The sequence below is a fragment of the Petromyzon marinus genome, assembly GCF_048934315.1.
Source record: "Petromyzon marinus isolate PM22_M1 ecotype Great Lakes invasive population chromosome 80 unlocalized genomic scaffold, UKy_Petmar_22M1.pri1.0 chr80_unloc.1, whole genome shotgun sequence".
NCBI classification, from domain to species: domain Eukaryota; kingdom Metazoa; phylum Chordata; class Hyperoartia; order Petromyzontiformes; family Petromyzontidae; genus Petromyzon; species Petromyzon marinus.
Window position 1 is genome coordinate 60,001 of NW_027422629.1, and position 16,941 is coordinate 76,941.

Consider the following 16,941-nt stretch of genomic DNA (forward strand, 5'->3'; position numbering starts at 1 on the left):
TGTGTGTGTCTAAGTGTGTGTGTGTATGTAAGTGTATCTGTGTGTGTATGTATTTGTGTGTCACAGTGCCGGGAGCTGTACTACTGTGTGTGTGTCTAAGTGTGTGTGTGTGTCTAAGTGTGTGTGTCTGTGTGTGTGTGTGTGTATTTGTGTGTCACAGTGCCGGGAGCTGTACTACTGTGTGTGTGTCTGTGTGTGTGTGTGTATGTAAGTGTGTGTGTGTATTTGTGTGTGTGTGTGTATTTGTGTGTCACAGTGCCGGGAGCTGTACTACTGTGTGTGTGTGTGTGTCTAAGTGTGTGTGTGTCTGTGTGTGTCTTTGTGTCACAGTGCCGGGAGCTGTACTACTGTGTGTGTGTCTAAGTGTGTGTGTCTAAGTGTGTCTCTGTATGTGTGTGTGTCACAGTGCCGGGAGCTGTACTACTGTGTGTGTGTGTGTGTGTATGTAAGTGTATATCTGTGTGTGTGTCACAGTGCCGGGAGCTGTACTACTGTGTGTGTGTGTGTCTCTCTGTGTGTGTGTCTAAGTGTATATCTCTCTGTGTGTGTGTCTGTGTGTGTATATCTCTCTGTGTGTGTCACAGTGCCGGGAGCTGTACTACTGTGTGAAGGAGAGCATGGAGAGAGCCGCGGCACGACAGCACGGGATCAAGCCTGGTACACGTGGGGAGACACGTGGGGGAGACACGGGGAGACACGGGGAGACACGGGGAGACACGGGGAGACACGGGGAGACACGGGGAGACACGGGGAGACACGGGGAGACACGGGGAGACACGGGGAGACACGGGGAGACACGGGGAGACACGGGGAGACACGGGGAGACACGGGGAGACACAGGGGGAGACACGTGGGGAGACACGGGGAGACACGGGGAGACACGGGGAGACACGGGGGAGACACGGGATCAAGCCTGGTACACGTGGGGAGACACGTGGGGAGACACGTGGAGACACGGGGGGACACGGGGAGACACGGGGAGACACGGGGAGACACGGGGAGACACGGGGAGACACGGGGAGACACGGGGAGACACGGGGGAGACACGGGATCAAGCCTGGTACACGTGGGGAGACACGTGGGGAGACACGTGGAGACACGGGGGGACACGGGGAGACACGGGGAGACACGGGGAGACACGGGGAGACACGGGGAGACACGGGGAGACACGGGGAGACACGGGGAGACACGGGGAGACACGTGGAGACACGTGGGGGAGACACGGGATCAAGCCTGGTACACGTGGGGAGACACGTGGGGGAGACACGTGGGGGAGACACGGGGAGACACGCGGAGACACGGGGAGACACGTGGGGGAGACACGGGGAGACACGGGGAGACACGGGGAGACACGGGGAGACACGGGGAGACACGGGGAGACACGGGGAGACACGGGGAGACACGGGGAGACACGGGGAGACACGGGGAGACACGGGGAGACACGGGGAGACACGGGGAGACACGGGGGAGACACGGGGAGACACGGGGAGACACGTGGGGAGACACGGGGAGACACGGGGAGACACGGGGAGACACGGGATCAAGCCTGGTACACGTGGGGAGACACGGGGAGACACGGGGAGACACGGGGAGACACACGGGGAGACACGGGGAGACACGTGGAGACACGGGGAGACACGGGGAGACACGGGGAGACACGGGGAGACACGGGGAGACACGTGGAGACACGGGGAGACACGTGGGGGAGACACGGGATCAAGCCTGGTACACGTGGGGAGACACGTGGGGGAGACACGTGGGGGAGACACGGGGAGACACGCGGAGACACGGGGAGACACGTGGGGGAGACACGGGGAGACACGGGGAGACACGGGGAGACACGGGGAGACACGGGGAGACACGGGGAGACACGGGGAGACACGGGGAGACACGGGGAGACACGGGGAGACACGGGGAGACACGGGGAGACACGTGGGGAGACACGGGGAGACACGGGGAGACACGGGGAGACACGGGATCAAGCCTGGTACACGTGGGGAGACACGGGGAGACACGGGGAGACACGGGGAGACACACGGGGAGACACGGGGAGACACGGGGAGACACGGGGAGACACGGGGAGACACGTGGGGAGACACGTGGGGGAGACACGGGGAGACACGGGGAGACACGGGGAGACACGGGGAGACACGTGGAGACACGGGGAGACACGGGATCAAGCCTGGTACACGTGGGGAGACACGTGGAGACACGTGGGGGACACGGGGAGACACGGGGAGACACGGGGAGACACGGGGAGACACGTGGGGGAGACACGTGGGGGAGACACGGGGAGACACGTGGGGGAGACACGGGGGAGACACGGGGAGACACGGGGAGACACGGGATCAAGCCTGGTACACGTGGGGAGACACGTGGGGGACACGTGGAGACACGGGGAGACACGGGGAGACACGGGGAGACACGGGGAGACACGGGGAGACACGGGATCAAGCCTGGTACACGTGGGGAGACACGTGGGGAGACACGGGGAGACACGGGGAGACACGGGGAGACACGGGGAGACACGGGATCAAGCCTGGTACACGTGGGGAGACACGTGGGGGACACGTGGAGACACGGGGAGACACGGGGAGACACGGGGAGACACGGGGAGACACGGGATCAAGCCTGGTACACGTGGGGAGACACGTGGGGAGACACGGGGAGACACGGGGAGACACGGGGAGACACGGGGAGACACGGGGAGACACGGGATCAAGCCTGGTACACGTGGGGAGACACGTGGGGAGACACGGGGAGACACGGGGAGACACGGGGAGACACGGGGAGACACGGGGAGACACGGGGAGACACGTGGAGACACGGGGGAGACACGGGGAGACACGGGGAGACACGGGATCAAGCCTGGTACACGTGGGGAGACACGTGGGGGACACGTGGAGACACGGGGAGACACGGGGAGACACGGGGAGACACGGGGAGACACGTGGGGGAGACACGGGGAGACACGGGGAGACACGGGGAGACACGTGGGGAGACACGGGGAGACACGGGATCAAGCCTGGTACACGTGGGGAGACACGTGGGGGAGACACGTGGGGGACACGGGGAGACACGGGGAGACACGGGGAGACACGGGGAGACACGGGGAGACACGGGGAGACACGGGGAGACACGGGGAGACACGTGGGGGAGACACGTGGGGGAGACACGTGGGGGAGACACGTGGGGGAGACACGTGGAGACACGTGGGGGAGACACGTGGGGGAGACACGTGGGGGAGACACGGGGAGACACGGGGAGACACGGGGAGACACGGGGGGAGACACGGGGAGACACGGGGGGGGAGACACAGGGGAGACACGGGGAGACACGGGGAGAGACACGGGGAGACACGGGGAGACACGGGATCAAGCCTGGTACACGTGGGGAGACACGTGGGGGAGACACGTGGGGGACACGGGGAGACACGGGGAGACACGGGGAGACACGGGGAGACACGGGGAGACACGGGGAGACACGGGGAGACACGTGGGGGAGACACGTGGGGGAGACACGTGGGGGAGACACGTGGGGGAGACACGTGGGGGAGACACGTGGGGGAGACACGTGGGGGAGACACGTGGGGGAGACACGGGGAGACACGGGGGGAGACACGGGGAGACACGGGGGGGGAGACACAGGGGAGACACGGGGAGACACGGGGAGAGACACGGGGAGAGACACGGGGAGACACGGGGAGACACGGGATCAAGCCTGGTACACGTGGGGAGACACGTGGGGAGACACGTGGGGGAGACACGGGGAGACACGGGGAGACACGGGGAGACACGGGGAGACACGGGGAGACACGGGATCAAGCCTGGTACACGTGGGGAGACACGTGGGGAGACACGTGGGGAGACACGGGGAGACACGGGGAGACACGGGGAGACACGGGGAGACACGGGGAGACACGGGATCAAGCCTGGTACACGTGGGGAGACACGTGGGGAGACACGTGGGGGAGACACGTGGGGAGACACGGGGAGACACGGGGAGACACGGGGAGACACGGGGAGACACGGGATCAAGCCTGGTACACGTGGGGAGACACGTGGGGGACACGTGGGGAGACACGTGGAGACACGGGGAGACACGGGGAGACACGGGGAGACACGTGGGGAGACACGTGGAGACACGGGGAGACACGGGGAGACACGGGGAGACACGGGGAGACACGGGGAGACACGGGGGAGACACGGGGAGACACGGGGAGACACGTGGGGGAGACACGGGGAGACACGGGGAGACACGGGGAGACACGTGGGGAGACACGGGGAGACACGGGGAGACACGGGGAGACACGGGATCAAGCCTGGTACACGTGGGGAGACACGTGGGGAGACACGGGGGGGAGACACGGGGGAGACACGGGGAGACACGGGGAGACACGGGGAGACACGGGGGAGACACGGGATCAAGCCTGGTACACGTGGGGAGACACGTGGGGAGACACGTGGGGGAGACACGGGGAGACACGGGGAGACACGGGGAGACACGGGGAGACACGGGATCAAGCCTGGTACACGTGGGGAGACACGTGGGAGACACGGGGAGACACGGGGAGACACGGGGAGACACGGGGAGACACGTGGGGGAGACACGTGGGGGAGACACGGGGAGACACGGGGAGACACGGGGAGACACGGGGAGACACGGGGAGACACGGGGAGACACGGGGAGACACGGGGAGACACGGGGAGACACGGGGAGACACGTGGGGGAGACACGTGGGGGAGACACGTGGGGGAGACACGTGGGGGAGACACGTGGAGACACGTGGGGGAGACACGTGGGGGAGACACGGGGAGACACGGGGAGACACGGGGGGAGACACGGGGAGACACGGGGGGGGAGACACAGGGGAGACACGGGGAGACACGGGGAGAGACACGGGGAGACACGGGGAGACACGGGATCAAGCCTGGTACACGTGGGGAGACACGTGGGGAGACACGTGGGGGAGACACGGGGAGACACGGGGAGACACGGGGAGACACGGGGAGACACGGGGAGACACGGGATCAAGCCTGGTACACGTGGGGAGACACGTGGGGAGACACGTGGGGAGACACGGGGAGACACGGGGAGACACGGGGAGACACGGGGAGACACGGGGAGACACGGGATCAAGCCTGGTACACGTGGGGAGACACGTGGGGAGACACGTGGGGGAGACACGTGGGGAGACACGGGGAGACACGGGGAGACACGGGGAGACACGGGGAGACACGGGATCAAGCCTGGTACACGTGGGGAGACACGTGGGGGACACGTGGGGAGACACGTGGAGACACGGGGAGACACGGGGAGACACGGGGAGACACGTGGGGAGACACGTGGAGACACGGGGAGACACGGGGAGACACGGGGAGACACGGGGAGACACGGGGAGACACGGGGAGACACGGGGAGACACGGGGGAGACACGGGGAGACACGGGGAGACACGTGGGGGAGACACGGGGAGACACGGGGAGACACGGGGAGACACGTGGGGAGACACGGGGAGACACGGGGAGACACGGGGAGACACGGGATCAAGCCTGGTACACGTGGGGAGACACGTGGGGAGACACGGGGGGGAGACACGGGGGAGACACGGGGAGACACGGGGAGACACGGGGAGACACGGGGGAGACACGGGATCAAGCCTGGTACACGTGGGGAGACACGTGGGGAGACACGTGGGGGAGACACGGGGAGACACGGGGAGACACGGGGAGACACGGGGAGACACGGGGAGACACGGGATCAAGCCTGGTACACGTGGGGAGACACGTGGGGGAGACACGGGGAGACACGGGGAGACACGGGGAGACACGGGGAGACACGGGGAGACACGTGGGGAGACACGGAGAGACACGGGGAGACACGGGGAGACACGGGGAGACACGGGGAGACACGGGGAGACACGGGGAGACACGGGGGGAGACACGGGGAGACACGGGGAGACACGGGGAGACACGGGGAGACACGGGGAGACACGTGGGGGAGACACGGGGAGACACGTGGGGGAGACACGGGGAGACACGGGGAGACACGGGGAGACACGTGGGGAGACACGTGGGGGAGACACGGGGAGACACGTGGGGGAGACACGGGGAGACACGGGGAGACACGGGGAGACACGTGGGGAGACACGGGGAGACACGGGGAGACACGGGGGGGAGACACGGGGAGACACGGGGAGACACGGGGAGACACGGGGAGACACGGGGAGACACGTGGGGGAGACACGGGGAGACACGGGAAGACACGGGGAGACACGGGGAGACACGGGGAGACACGGGATCAAGCCTGGTACACGTGGGGAGACACGTGGGGGAGACACGTGGGAGAGACACGTGGGGGAGACACGTGGGGGAGACACGGGGAGACACGGGGAGACACGGGGAGACACGGGGAGACACGGGGAGACACGGGATCAAGCCTGGTACACGTGGGGAGACACGGGGAGACACGGGATCAAACCTGGTACACGTGGGGAGACACGTGGGGGAGACACGGGGGGGAGACACGGGGAGACACGGGGAGACACGTGGGGGAGACACGGGGGGGAGACACGGGGAGACACGGGGAGACACGTGGGGAGACACGTGGGGGAGACACGGGGAGACACGGGAGGGGGAGACACGGGGAGACACGGGGAGACACGGGGAGACACGGGGAGACACGGGATCAAGCCTGGTACACGTGGGGAGACACGTGGGGGAGACACGGGGAGACACGGGGAGACACGGGGAGACACGGGGAGACACGGGGAGACACGGGGAGACACGGGGAGACACGGGGAGACACGGGGAGACACGGGGAGACACGGGATCAAGCCTGGTACACGTGGGGAGACACGTGGGAGAGACACGGGGAGACACGGGGAGACACGTGGGGGAGACACGGGGAGACACGGGGAGACACGGGGAGACACGTGGGGGAGACACGGGGAGACACGGGGAGAGACACGGGGAGACACGGGGAGACACGGGGGAGACACGGGATCAAGCCTGGTACACGTGGGGAGACACGTGGGGGAGACACGGGGAGACACGGGGAGACACGGGGAGACACGGGGAGACACGGGGAGACACGGGGAGACACGGGGGAGACACGGGATCAAGCCTGGTACACGTGGGGAGACACGGGGAGACACGGGGGAGACACGGGGAGACACGCGGAGACACGGGGAGACACGGGGAGACACGGGGGAGACACGGGATCAAGCCTGGTACACGTGGGGAGACACGGGGGAGACACGGGGAGACACGGGGAGACACGGGGAGACACGGGGAGACACGGGATCAAGCCTGGTACACGTGGGGAGACACGGGGAGACACGGGGAGACACGGGGAGACACGGGGAGACACGGGGAGACACGGGGAGACACGGGGAGACACGGGGGAGACACGGGATCAAGCCTGGTACACGTGGGGAGACACGGGGAGACACGGGGAGACACGGGGAGACACGGGGAGACACGGGATCAAGCCTGGTACACGTGGGGAGACACGGGGAGACACGGGGAGACACGGGGAGACACGGGGAGACACGGGGAGACACGGGGAGACACGGGGAGACACGGGGAGACACGGGGAGACACGGGGGAGACACGGGATAAAGCCTGGTACACGTGGGGAGACACGGGGAGACACGGGGAGACACGGGGAGACACGGGGAGACACGGGATCAAGCCTGGTACACGTGGGGAGACACGGGGAGACACGGGGAGACACGGGGAGACACGGGGGGAGACACGGGGGGAGACACGGGATCAAGCCTGGTACACGTGGGGAGACACGGGGAGACACGGGGAGACACGGGGAGACACGGGGAGACACGGGATCAAGCCTGGTACACGTGGGGAGACACGGGGAGACACGGGGAGACACGGGGAGACACGGGGAGACACGGGGAGATACGGGGAGACACGGGGAGACACGGGGAGACACGGGGAGACACGGGGAGATACGGGGAGACACGGGGAGACACGGGGAGATACGGGGAGACACGGGGAGACACGGGGAGACACGGGGAGACACGGGGAGATACGGGGAGACATGGGGAGACACGGGGAGATACGGGGAGACACGGGGAGACACGGGGAGACACGGGGAGACACGGGGGAGACACGGGGAGACACGGGGAGACACGGGGGAGACACGGGGAGACACGGGGAGACACGGGGGAGACACGGGGAGACACGGGGGGACACGGGGGAGACACGGGGAGACACGGGGAGACACGGGGAGACACGGGGAGACACGGGGGAGACACGGGGAGACACGGGGAGACACGGGGAGACACGGGGAGACACGGGGAGATACAGGGGGAGACACGGGGAGACACGGGGGGACACGGGGAGACACGGGGAGACACGGGGGAGACACGGGGGAGACACGGGGAGACACGCGGAGACACGGGGAGACACGGGGAGACACGGGGAGAGACACGGGGGGAGACACGGGATCAAGCCTGGTACACGTGGGGAGACACGGGGAGACACGGGGAGACACGGGGAGACACGGGGAGACACAGGGAGACACGGGATCAAGCCTGGTACACGTGGGGAGACACGGGGAGACACGGGGAGACACGGGGAGACACGGGGAGACACGGGGAGACACGGGGAGACACGGGGGGAGACACGGGATCAAGCCTGGTACACGTGGGGAGACACGGGGAGACACGGGGAGACACGGGGAGACACGGGGAGACACAGGGGGAGACACGGGATCAAGCCTGGTACACGTGGGGAGACACGGGGAGACACGGGGAGACACGGGGAGACACGGGGAGACACAGGGGGAGACACGGGATCAAGCCTGGTACACGTGGGGAGACACGGGGAGACACGGGGAGACACGGGGAGACACGGGGAGACACGGGGAGACACGGGGAGACACGGGGAGACACGGGATCAAGCCTGGTACACGTGGGGAGACACGGGGAGACACGGGGAGACACGGGGAGACACGGGGAGACACGGGGAGACACGGGGAGACACGGGGGAGACACGGGGAGACACGGGATCAAGCCTGGTACACGTGGGGAGACACGGGGAGACACGGGGAGACACGGGGAGACACGGGGGAGACACGGGGAGACACGGGGGAGACACGGGATCAAGCCTGGTACACGTGGGGAGACACGGGGAGACACGGGGAGACACGGGGAGACACGGGGAGACACGGGGGAGACACGGGAAGACACGGGATCAAGCCTGGTACACGTGGGGAGACACGGGGAGACACGGGGAGACACGGGGAGACACGGGGAGACACGGGGGAGACACGGGGAGACACGGGGAGACACGGGATCAAGCCTGGTACACGTGGGGAGACACGGGGAGACACGGGGAGACACGGGGAGACACGGGGAGACACGGGGGAGACATGGGGGAGACACGGGGGGAGACACGGGGGAGACACGGGGAGACACGGGGAGACACGGGGGGAGACACGGGGGGAGACACGGGGAGACACGGGGAGACACGGGGAGACACGGGGGAGACACGGGGGAGACATGGGGGAGACACGGGGGGAGACACGGGGGAGACACAGGGAGACACGGGGAGACACGGGGAGACACGGGGAGACACGGGGAGACACGGGGGAGACACGGGGAGACACGGGGAGACACGGGGAGACACGGGGAGACACTGGGGGGGGGGAGACACGGGGAGACACGGGGGAGACACGGGGAGACACGGGGAGACACGGGGGAGACACGGGGAGACACGGGGAGACACGGGGAGACACGGGGGAGACACGGGGAGACACGGGGAGACATGGGGGAGACACGGGGGAGACACGGGGAGACACGGGGGAGACACGGGGAGACACGGGGAGACACGGGGGAGACACGGGGGAGACACGGGGAGACACGGGGGAGACACGGGGAGACACGGGGGAGACACGGGGAGACACGGGGAGACACGGGATCAAGCCTGGTACACGTGGGGAGACACGGGGAGACACGGGGAGACACGGGGAGACATGGGGAGACACGGGGAGACACGGGGAGACACGGGGAGACACGGGGGAGACACGGGATCAAGCCTGGTACACGTGGGGAGACACGGGGAGACACGGGGAGACACGGGGAGACACGGGGAGACACGGGGAGACACGGGATCAAGCCTGGTACACGTGGGGAGACACGGGGAGACACGGGGAGACACGGGGAGACACGGGGAGACACGGGGAGACACGGGGAGACACGGGATCAAGCCTGGTACACGTGGGGAGACACGGGGAGACACGGGGAGACACGGGGAGACACGGGGAGACACGGGGAGACACGGGATCAAGCCTGGTACACGTGGGGAGACACGGGGAGACACGGGGGGACACGGGGAGACATGGGGAGACACGGGGAGACACGGGGAGACACGGGGGAGACACGGGATCAAGCCTGGTACACGTGGGGAGACACGGGGAGACACGGGGAGACACGGGGAGACACGGGGAGACACGGGGGAGACACGGGATCAAGCCTGGTACACGTGGGGAGACATGGGGAGACACGGGGGAGACACGGGGAGACACGGGGAGACACGGGGAGACACGGGGAGACACGGGGAGACACGGGGAGACACGGGGAGACACGGGATCAAGCCTGGTACACGTGGGGAGACACGGGGAGACACGGGGGAGACACGGGGAGACACGGGGAGACACGGGGAGACACGGGGAGACACGGGGGAGACACGGGGAGACACGGGGAGACACGGGGAGACACGGGGAGACACGGGGAGACACGGGGAGACACGGGATCAAGCCTGGTACACGTGGGGAGACACGGGGAGACACGGGGGAGACACGGGGAGACACGGGGAGACACGGGGAGACACGGGGAGACACGGGGAGACACGGGGGAGACACGGGGAGACACGGGGAGACACGGGGAGACACAGGGAGACACGGGGGGAGACACGGGGAGACACGGGGAGACACGGGATCAAGCCTGGTACACGTGGGGAGACACGGGGAGACACGGGGAGACACGGGGAGACACGGGGAGACACGGGGAGACACGGGGGAGACACGGGGAGACACGGGGAGACACGGGGGAGACACGGGGAGACACGGGGAGACACGGGGAGACACAGGGAGACACGGGGGGAGACACGGGGAGACACGGGGAGACACGGGGAGACACGGGATCAAGCCTGGTACACGTGGGGAGACACGGGGAGACACGGGGAGACACGGGGAGACACGGGGGAGACACGGGGAGACACGGGGAGACACGGGGGAGACACGGGGGAGACACGGGGGAGACACGGGGAGACACGGGGAGACATGGGATCAAGCCTGGTACACGTGGGGAGACACGGGGAGACACGGGGAGACACGGGGAGACACGGGGAGACACGGGGGAGACACGGGGAGACACGGGGAGACACGGGGGAGACACGGGATCAAGCCTGGTACACGTGGGGAGACACGGGGAGACACGGGGAGACACGGGGAGACACGGGGGAGACACGGGGAGACACGGGGAGACACGGGGAGACACGGGATCAAGCCTGGTACACGTGGGGAGACACGGGGAGACACGGGGAGACACGGGGAGACACGGGACGGGGGAGACACGGGGAGACACGGGATCAAGCCTGGTACACGTGGGGAGACACGGGGAGACACGGGGGAGACACGGGGGGAGACACGGGGGGAGACACGGGGAGACACGGGGAGACACGGGAAGACACGGGGGTGACACGGGGGAGACACGGGGGAGACACGGGGGAGACATGGGGAGACACGGGGAGACACGGGGGAGACACGGGGAGACACGGGGAGACACGTGGGGAGACACGGGGGAGACACGGGGAAGACACGGGGAGACACGGGGGAGACACGGGGAGACACGGGGGAGACACGGGAGGGGGAGACACGGGGAGACACGGGGAGACACGGGGGAGACACGGGGGAGACACGGGGGAGACACGGGGAGACACGGGGGAGACACGGGGAGATACGGGGAGACACGGGGGAGACACGGGGGAGACACGGGGGAGACACGGGGAGACACGGGGAGACACGGGGGAGACACGGGGGAGACACGGGGGAGACACGGGGGAGACACGGGGAGACACGGGATCAAGCCTGGTACACGTGGGGGAGACACGGGGGAGACACGGGGAGACACGGGGAGACACGGGGGAGACACGGGGGAGACACGGGGAGACACGGGGGAGACACGGGGAGACACGGGGGAGACACGGGGAGACACGGGGAGACACGGGATCAAGCCTGGTACACGTGGGGAGACACGGGGAGACACGGGGAGACACGGGGAGACATGGGGAGACACGGGGAGACACGGGGAGACACGGGGAGACACGGGGGAGACACGGGATCAAGCCTGGTACACGTGGGGAGACACGGGGAGACACGGGGAGACACGGGGAGACACGGGGAGACACGGGGAGACACGGGATCAAGCCTGGTACACGTGGGGAGACACGGGGAGACACGGGGAGACACGGGGAGACACGGGGAGACACGGGGAGACACGGGGAGACACGGGATCAAGCCTGGTACACGTGGGGAGACACGGGGAGACACGGGGAGACACGGGGAGACACGGGGAGACACGGGGAGACACGGGATCAAGCCTGGTACACGTGGGGAGACACGGGGAGACACGGGGGGACACGGGGAGACATGGGGAGACACGGGGAGACACGGGGAGACACGGGGGAGACACGGGATCAAGCCTGGTACACGTGGGGAGACACGGGGAGACACGGGGAGACACGGGGAGACACGGGGAGACACGGGGAGACACGGGGGAGACACGGGATCAAGCCTGGTACACGTGGGGAGACATGGGGAGACACGGGGGAGACACGGGGAGACACGGGGAGACACGGGGAGACACGGGGAGACACGGGGAGACACGGGGAGACACGGGGAGACACGGGATCAAGCCTGGTACACGTGGGGAGACACGGGGAGACACGGGGGAGACACGGGGAGACACGGGGAGACACGGGGAGACACGGGGAGACACGGGGGAGACACGGGGAGACACGGGGAGACACGGGGAGACACGGGGAGACACGGGGAGACACGGGGAGACACGGGATCAAGCCTGGTACACGTGGGGAGACACGGGGAGACACGGGGGAGACACGGGGAGACACGGGGAGACACGGGGAGACACGGGGAGACACGGGGAGACACGGGGGAGACACGGGGAGACACGGGGAGACACGGGGAGACACAGGGAGACACGGGGGGAGACACGGGGAGACACGGGGAGACACGGGATCAAGCCTGGTACACGTGGGGAGACACGGGGAGACACGGGGAGACACGGGGAGACACGGGGAGACACGGGGAGACACGGGGGAGACACGGGGAGACACGGGGAGACACGGGGGAGACACGGGGAGACACGGGGAGACACGGGGAGACACGGGGAGACACAGGGAGACACGGGGGGAGACACGGGGAGACACGGGGAGACACGGGGAGACACGGGATCAAGCCTGGTACACGTGGGGAGACACGGGGAGACACGGGGAGACACGGGGAGACACGGGGGAGACACGGGGAGACACGGGGAGACACGGGGGAGACACGGGGGAGACACGGGGGAGACACGGGGAGACACGGGGAGACATGGGATCAAGCCTGGTACACGTGGGGAGACACGGGGAGACACGGGGAGACACGGGGAGACACGGGGAGACACGGGGGAGACACGGGGAGACACGGGGAGACACGGGGGAGACACGGGATCAAGCCTGGTACACGTGGGGAGACACGGGGAGACACGGGGAGACACGGGGAGACACGGGGGAGACACGGGAGACACGGGGAGACACGGGGAGACACGGGATCAAGCCTGGTACACGTGGGGAGACACGGGGAGACACGGGGAGACACGGGGAGACACGGGACGGGGGAGACACGGGGAGACACGGGATCAAGCCTGGTACACGTGGGGAGACACGGGGAGACACGGGGGAGACACGGGAAGACACGGGGGTGACACGGGGGAGACACGGGGGAGACACGGGGGAGACATGGGGAGACACGGGGAGACACGGGGGAGACACGGGGAGACACGGGGAGACACGTGGGGAGACACGGGGGAGACACGGGGAAGACACGGGGAGACACGGGGGAGACACGGGGAGACACGGGGGAGACACGGGAGGGGGAGACACGGGGAGACACGGGGAGACACGGGGGAGACACGGGGGAGACACGGGGGAGACACGGGGAGACACGGGGGAGACACGGGGAGATACGGGGAGACACGGGGGAGACACGGGGGAGACACGGGGGAGACACGGGGAGACACGGGGAGACACGGGGGAGACACGGGGGAGACACGGGGGAGACACGGGGGAGACACGGGGAGACACGGGATCAAGCCTGGTACACGTGGGGGAGACACGGGGGAGACACGGGGAGACACGGGGAGACACGGGGGACACACGGGGGAGACATGGGGAGACACGGGGGAGACACGGGGGCGACACGGGATCAAGCCTGGTACACGTCGGGAGACACGGGGGAGACACGGGGGAGACACGGGGGAGACACGGGGGAGACACGGGGGAGACACGGGGGAGACACGGGGAGACACGGGGAGACACGGGGAGACACGGGGAGACACGGGATCAAGCCTGGTACACGTGGGGAGACACGGGGAGACACGGGGAGACACGGAGAGACACGGGGAGACACGTGGAGACACGGGGAGACACGGGGAGACACGGGGAGACACGGGATCAAGCCTGGTACACGTGGGGAGACACGGGGAGACACGGGGAGACACGGGGAGACACGGGGAGACACGGGGGAGACACGGGGAGACACGGGGAGACACGGGGGAGACACGGGATCAAGCCTGGTACACGTGGGGAGACACGGGGAGACACGGGGAGACACGGGGAGACACGGGGAGACACGGGGAGACACGGGATCAAGCCTGGTACACGTGGGGAGACACGGGGAGACACGGGGAGACACGGGGAGACACGGGGGAGACACGGGGAGACACGGGGAGACACGGGGAGACACGGGGGAGACACGGGATCAAGCCTGGTACACGTGGGGAGACACGGGGAGACACGGGGAGACACGGGGAGACACGGGGAGACACGTGGAGACACGGGGGAGACACGGGGGAGACACGGGATCAAGCCTGGTACACGTGGGGGAGACACGGGGGGAGACACGGGAGGGGGAGACACGGGGGGAGACACGGGGGAGACACGGGGGAGACACGGGGGTGACACGGGGGAGACACGGGGGTGACACGGGGGAGACACGGGGGAGACACGGGGGTGACACGGGGGAGACACGGGGGAGACACGGGGGAGACACGGGGGTGACACGGGGGAGACACGGGGTGGGAGACACGGGGTGGGAGACACGGGGGAGACACGGGGGAGACACGGGGTGGGAGACACGGGGTGGGAGACACGGGGTGGGAGACACGGGGGAGACACGGGGGAGACACGGGGTGGGAGACACGGGGTGGGAGACACGGGGTGGGAGACACGGGGGAGACACAGTGGCGAAGGTGGCTGGGCGTGGTGCTGGCCACCCACCCCCTCTGTGAGTGCCACAGTGCCGGTAGCCTTCAAAGACGCTGCTACTTGCTTCTGACAGCACTTGCCCCTACAGCCCTGCTAGAGGCTACACGGGGGATCTTTGTCTGTGTATAGGTGCTGCTGCTACTCGCTACTAACAGCACTTGCCCCTACAGCCCTGCTAGAGGCTACACGGGGGATCTTTGTCTGTATATAGGTGTTGCTGCTGCTACTTGCTACTACACACAGCACTTGCCCCTACAGCCCTGTTAGAGGCTACACGGGGGATCTTTGTCTGTGTATAGGTGCTGCTGCTACTCGCTACTACACACAGCACTTGCCCCTACAGCCCTGTTAGAGGCTACACGGGGGATCTTTGTCTGTGTATAGGTGCTGCTACTCGCTACTAACAGCACTTGCCCCTACAGCCCTGCTAGAGGCTACACGGGGGATCTTTGTCTGTGTATAGGTGCTGCTGCTACTCGCTACTACACACAGCACTTGCCCCTACAGCCCTGCTAGAGGCTACACGGGGGATCTTTGTCTGTGTATAGGTGCTGCTGCTACTCGCTACTAACAGCACTTGCCCCTACAGCCCTGCTAGAGGCTACACGGGGGATCTTTGTCTGTGTATAGGTGCTGCTGCTACTCGCTACTAACAGCACTTGCCCCTACAGCCCTGCTAGAGGCTACATGGGGGATCTTTGTCTGTGTATAGGTGTTGCTGCTACTCGCTACCAACAGCACTTGCCCCTACAGCCCTGCTAGAGGCTACACGGGGGATCTTTGTCTGTGTATAGGTGCTGCTGCTACTCGCTACGAACAGCACTTGCCCCTACAGCCCTGCTAGAGGCTACACGGGGGATCTTTGTCTGTGTATAGGTGCCGCTGCTACTCGCTACTAACAGCACTTGCCCCTACAGCCCTGCTAGAGGCTACACGGGGGATCTTTGTCTGTGTATAGGTGCTGCTGCTACTCGCTACTAACAGCACTTGCCCCTACAGCCCTGTTAGAGGCTACACGGGGGATCTTTGTCTGTGTATAGGTGCTGCTGCTACTCGCTACTAACAGCACTTGCCCCTACAGCCCTGCTAGAGGCTACACGGGGGATCTTTGTCTGTGTGTAGGTGCTGCTGCTACTCGTTACTAACAGCACTTGCCCCTACAGCCTGTTAGAGGCTACACGGGGGATCTTTGTCTGTGTATAGGTGCTGCTGCTACTCGCTACTAACAGCACTTGCCCCTACAGCCCTGTTAGAGGCTACACGGGGGATCTTTGTCTGTGTATAGGTGCTGCTGCTACTCGCTACTACACACAGCACTTGCCCCTACAGCCCTGTTAAGGCTACACGGGGGATCTTTGTCTGTGTGTAGG

The 16,941-nt window shown here is 66.4% G+C and overlaps 1 protein-coding gene across 3 annotated transcripts in view; it reads left to right on the top strand.

Annotated features, from left to right (window-relative positions):
* The window catches only part of LOC116958715 (uncharacterized), a 67,691-nt gene that overhangs the window by 29,521 nt on the left and 21,229 nt on the right, over window positions 1-16,941 (top strand). For all 3 annotated transcript variants that reach the window (XM_076058853.1, XM_076058854.1, XM_076058855.1), the window contains one exon: window positions 585-657. In XM_076058853.1, the coding sequence (XP_075914968.1) occupies window positions 585-657 (73 nt within the window). The remainder of the gene's footprint in view (window positions 1-584; window positions 658-16,941) is intronic.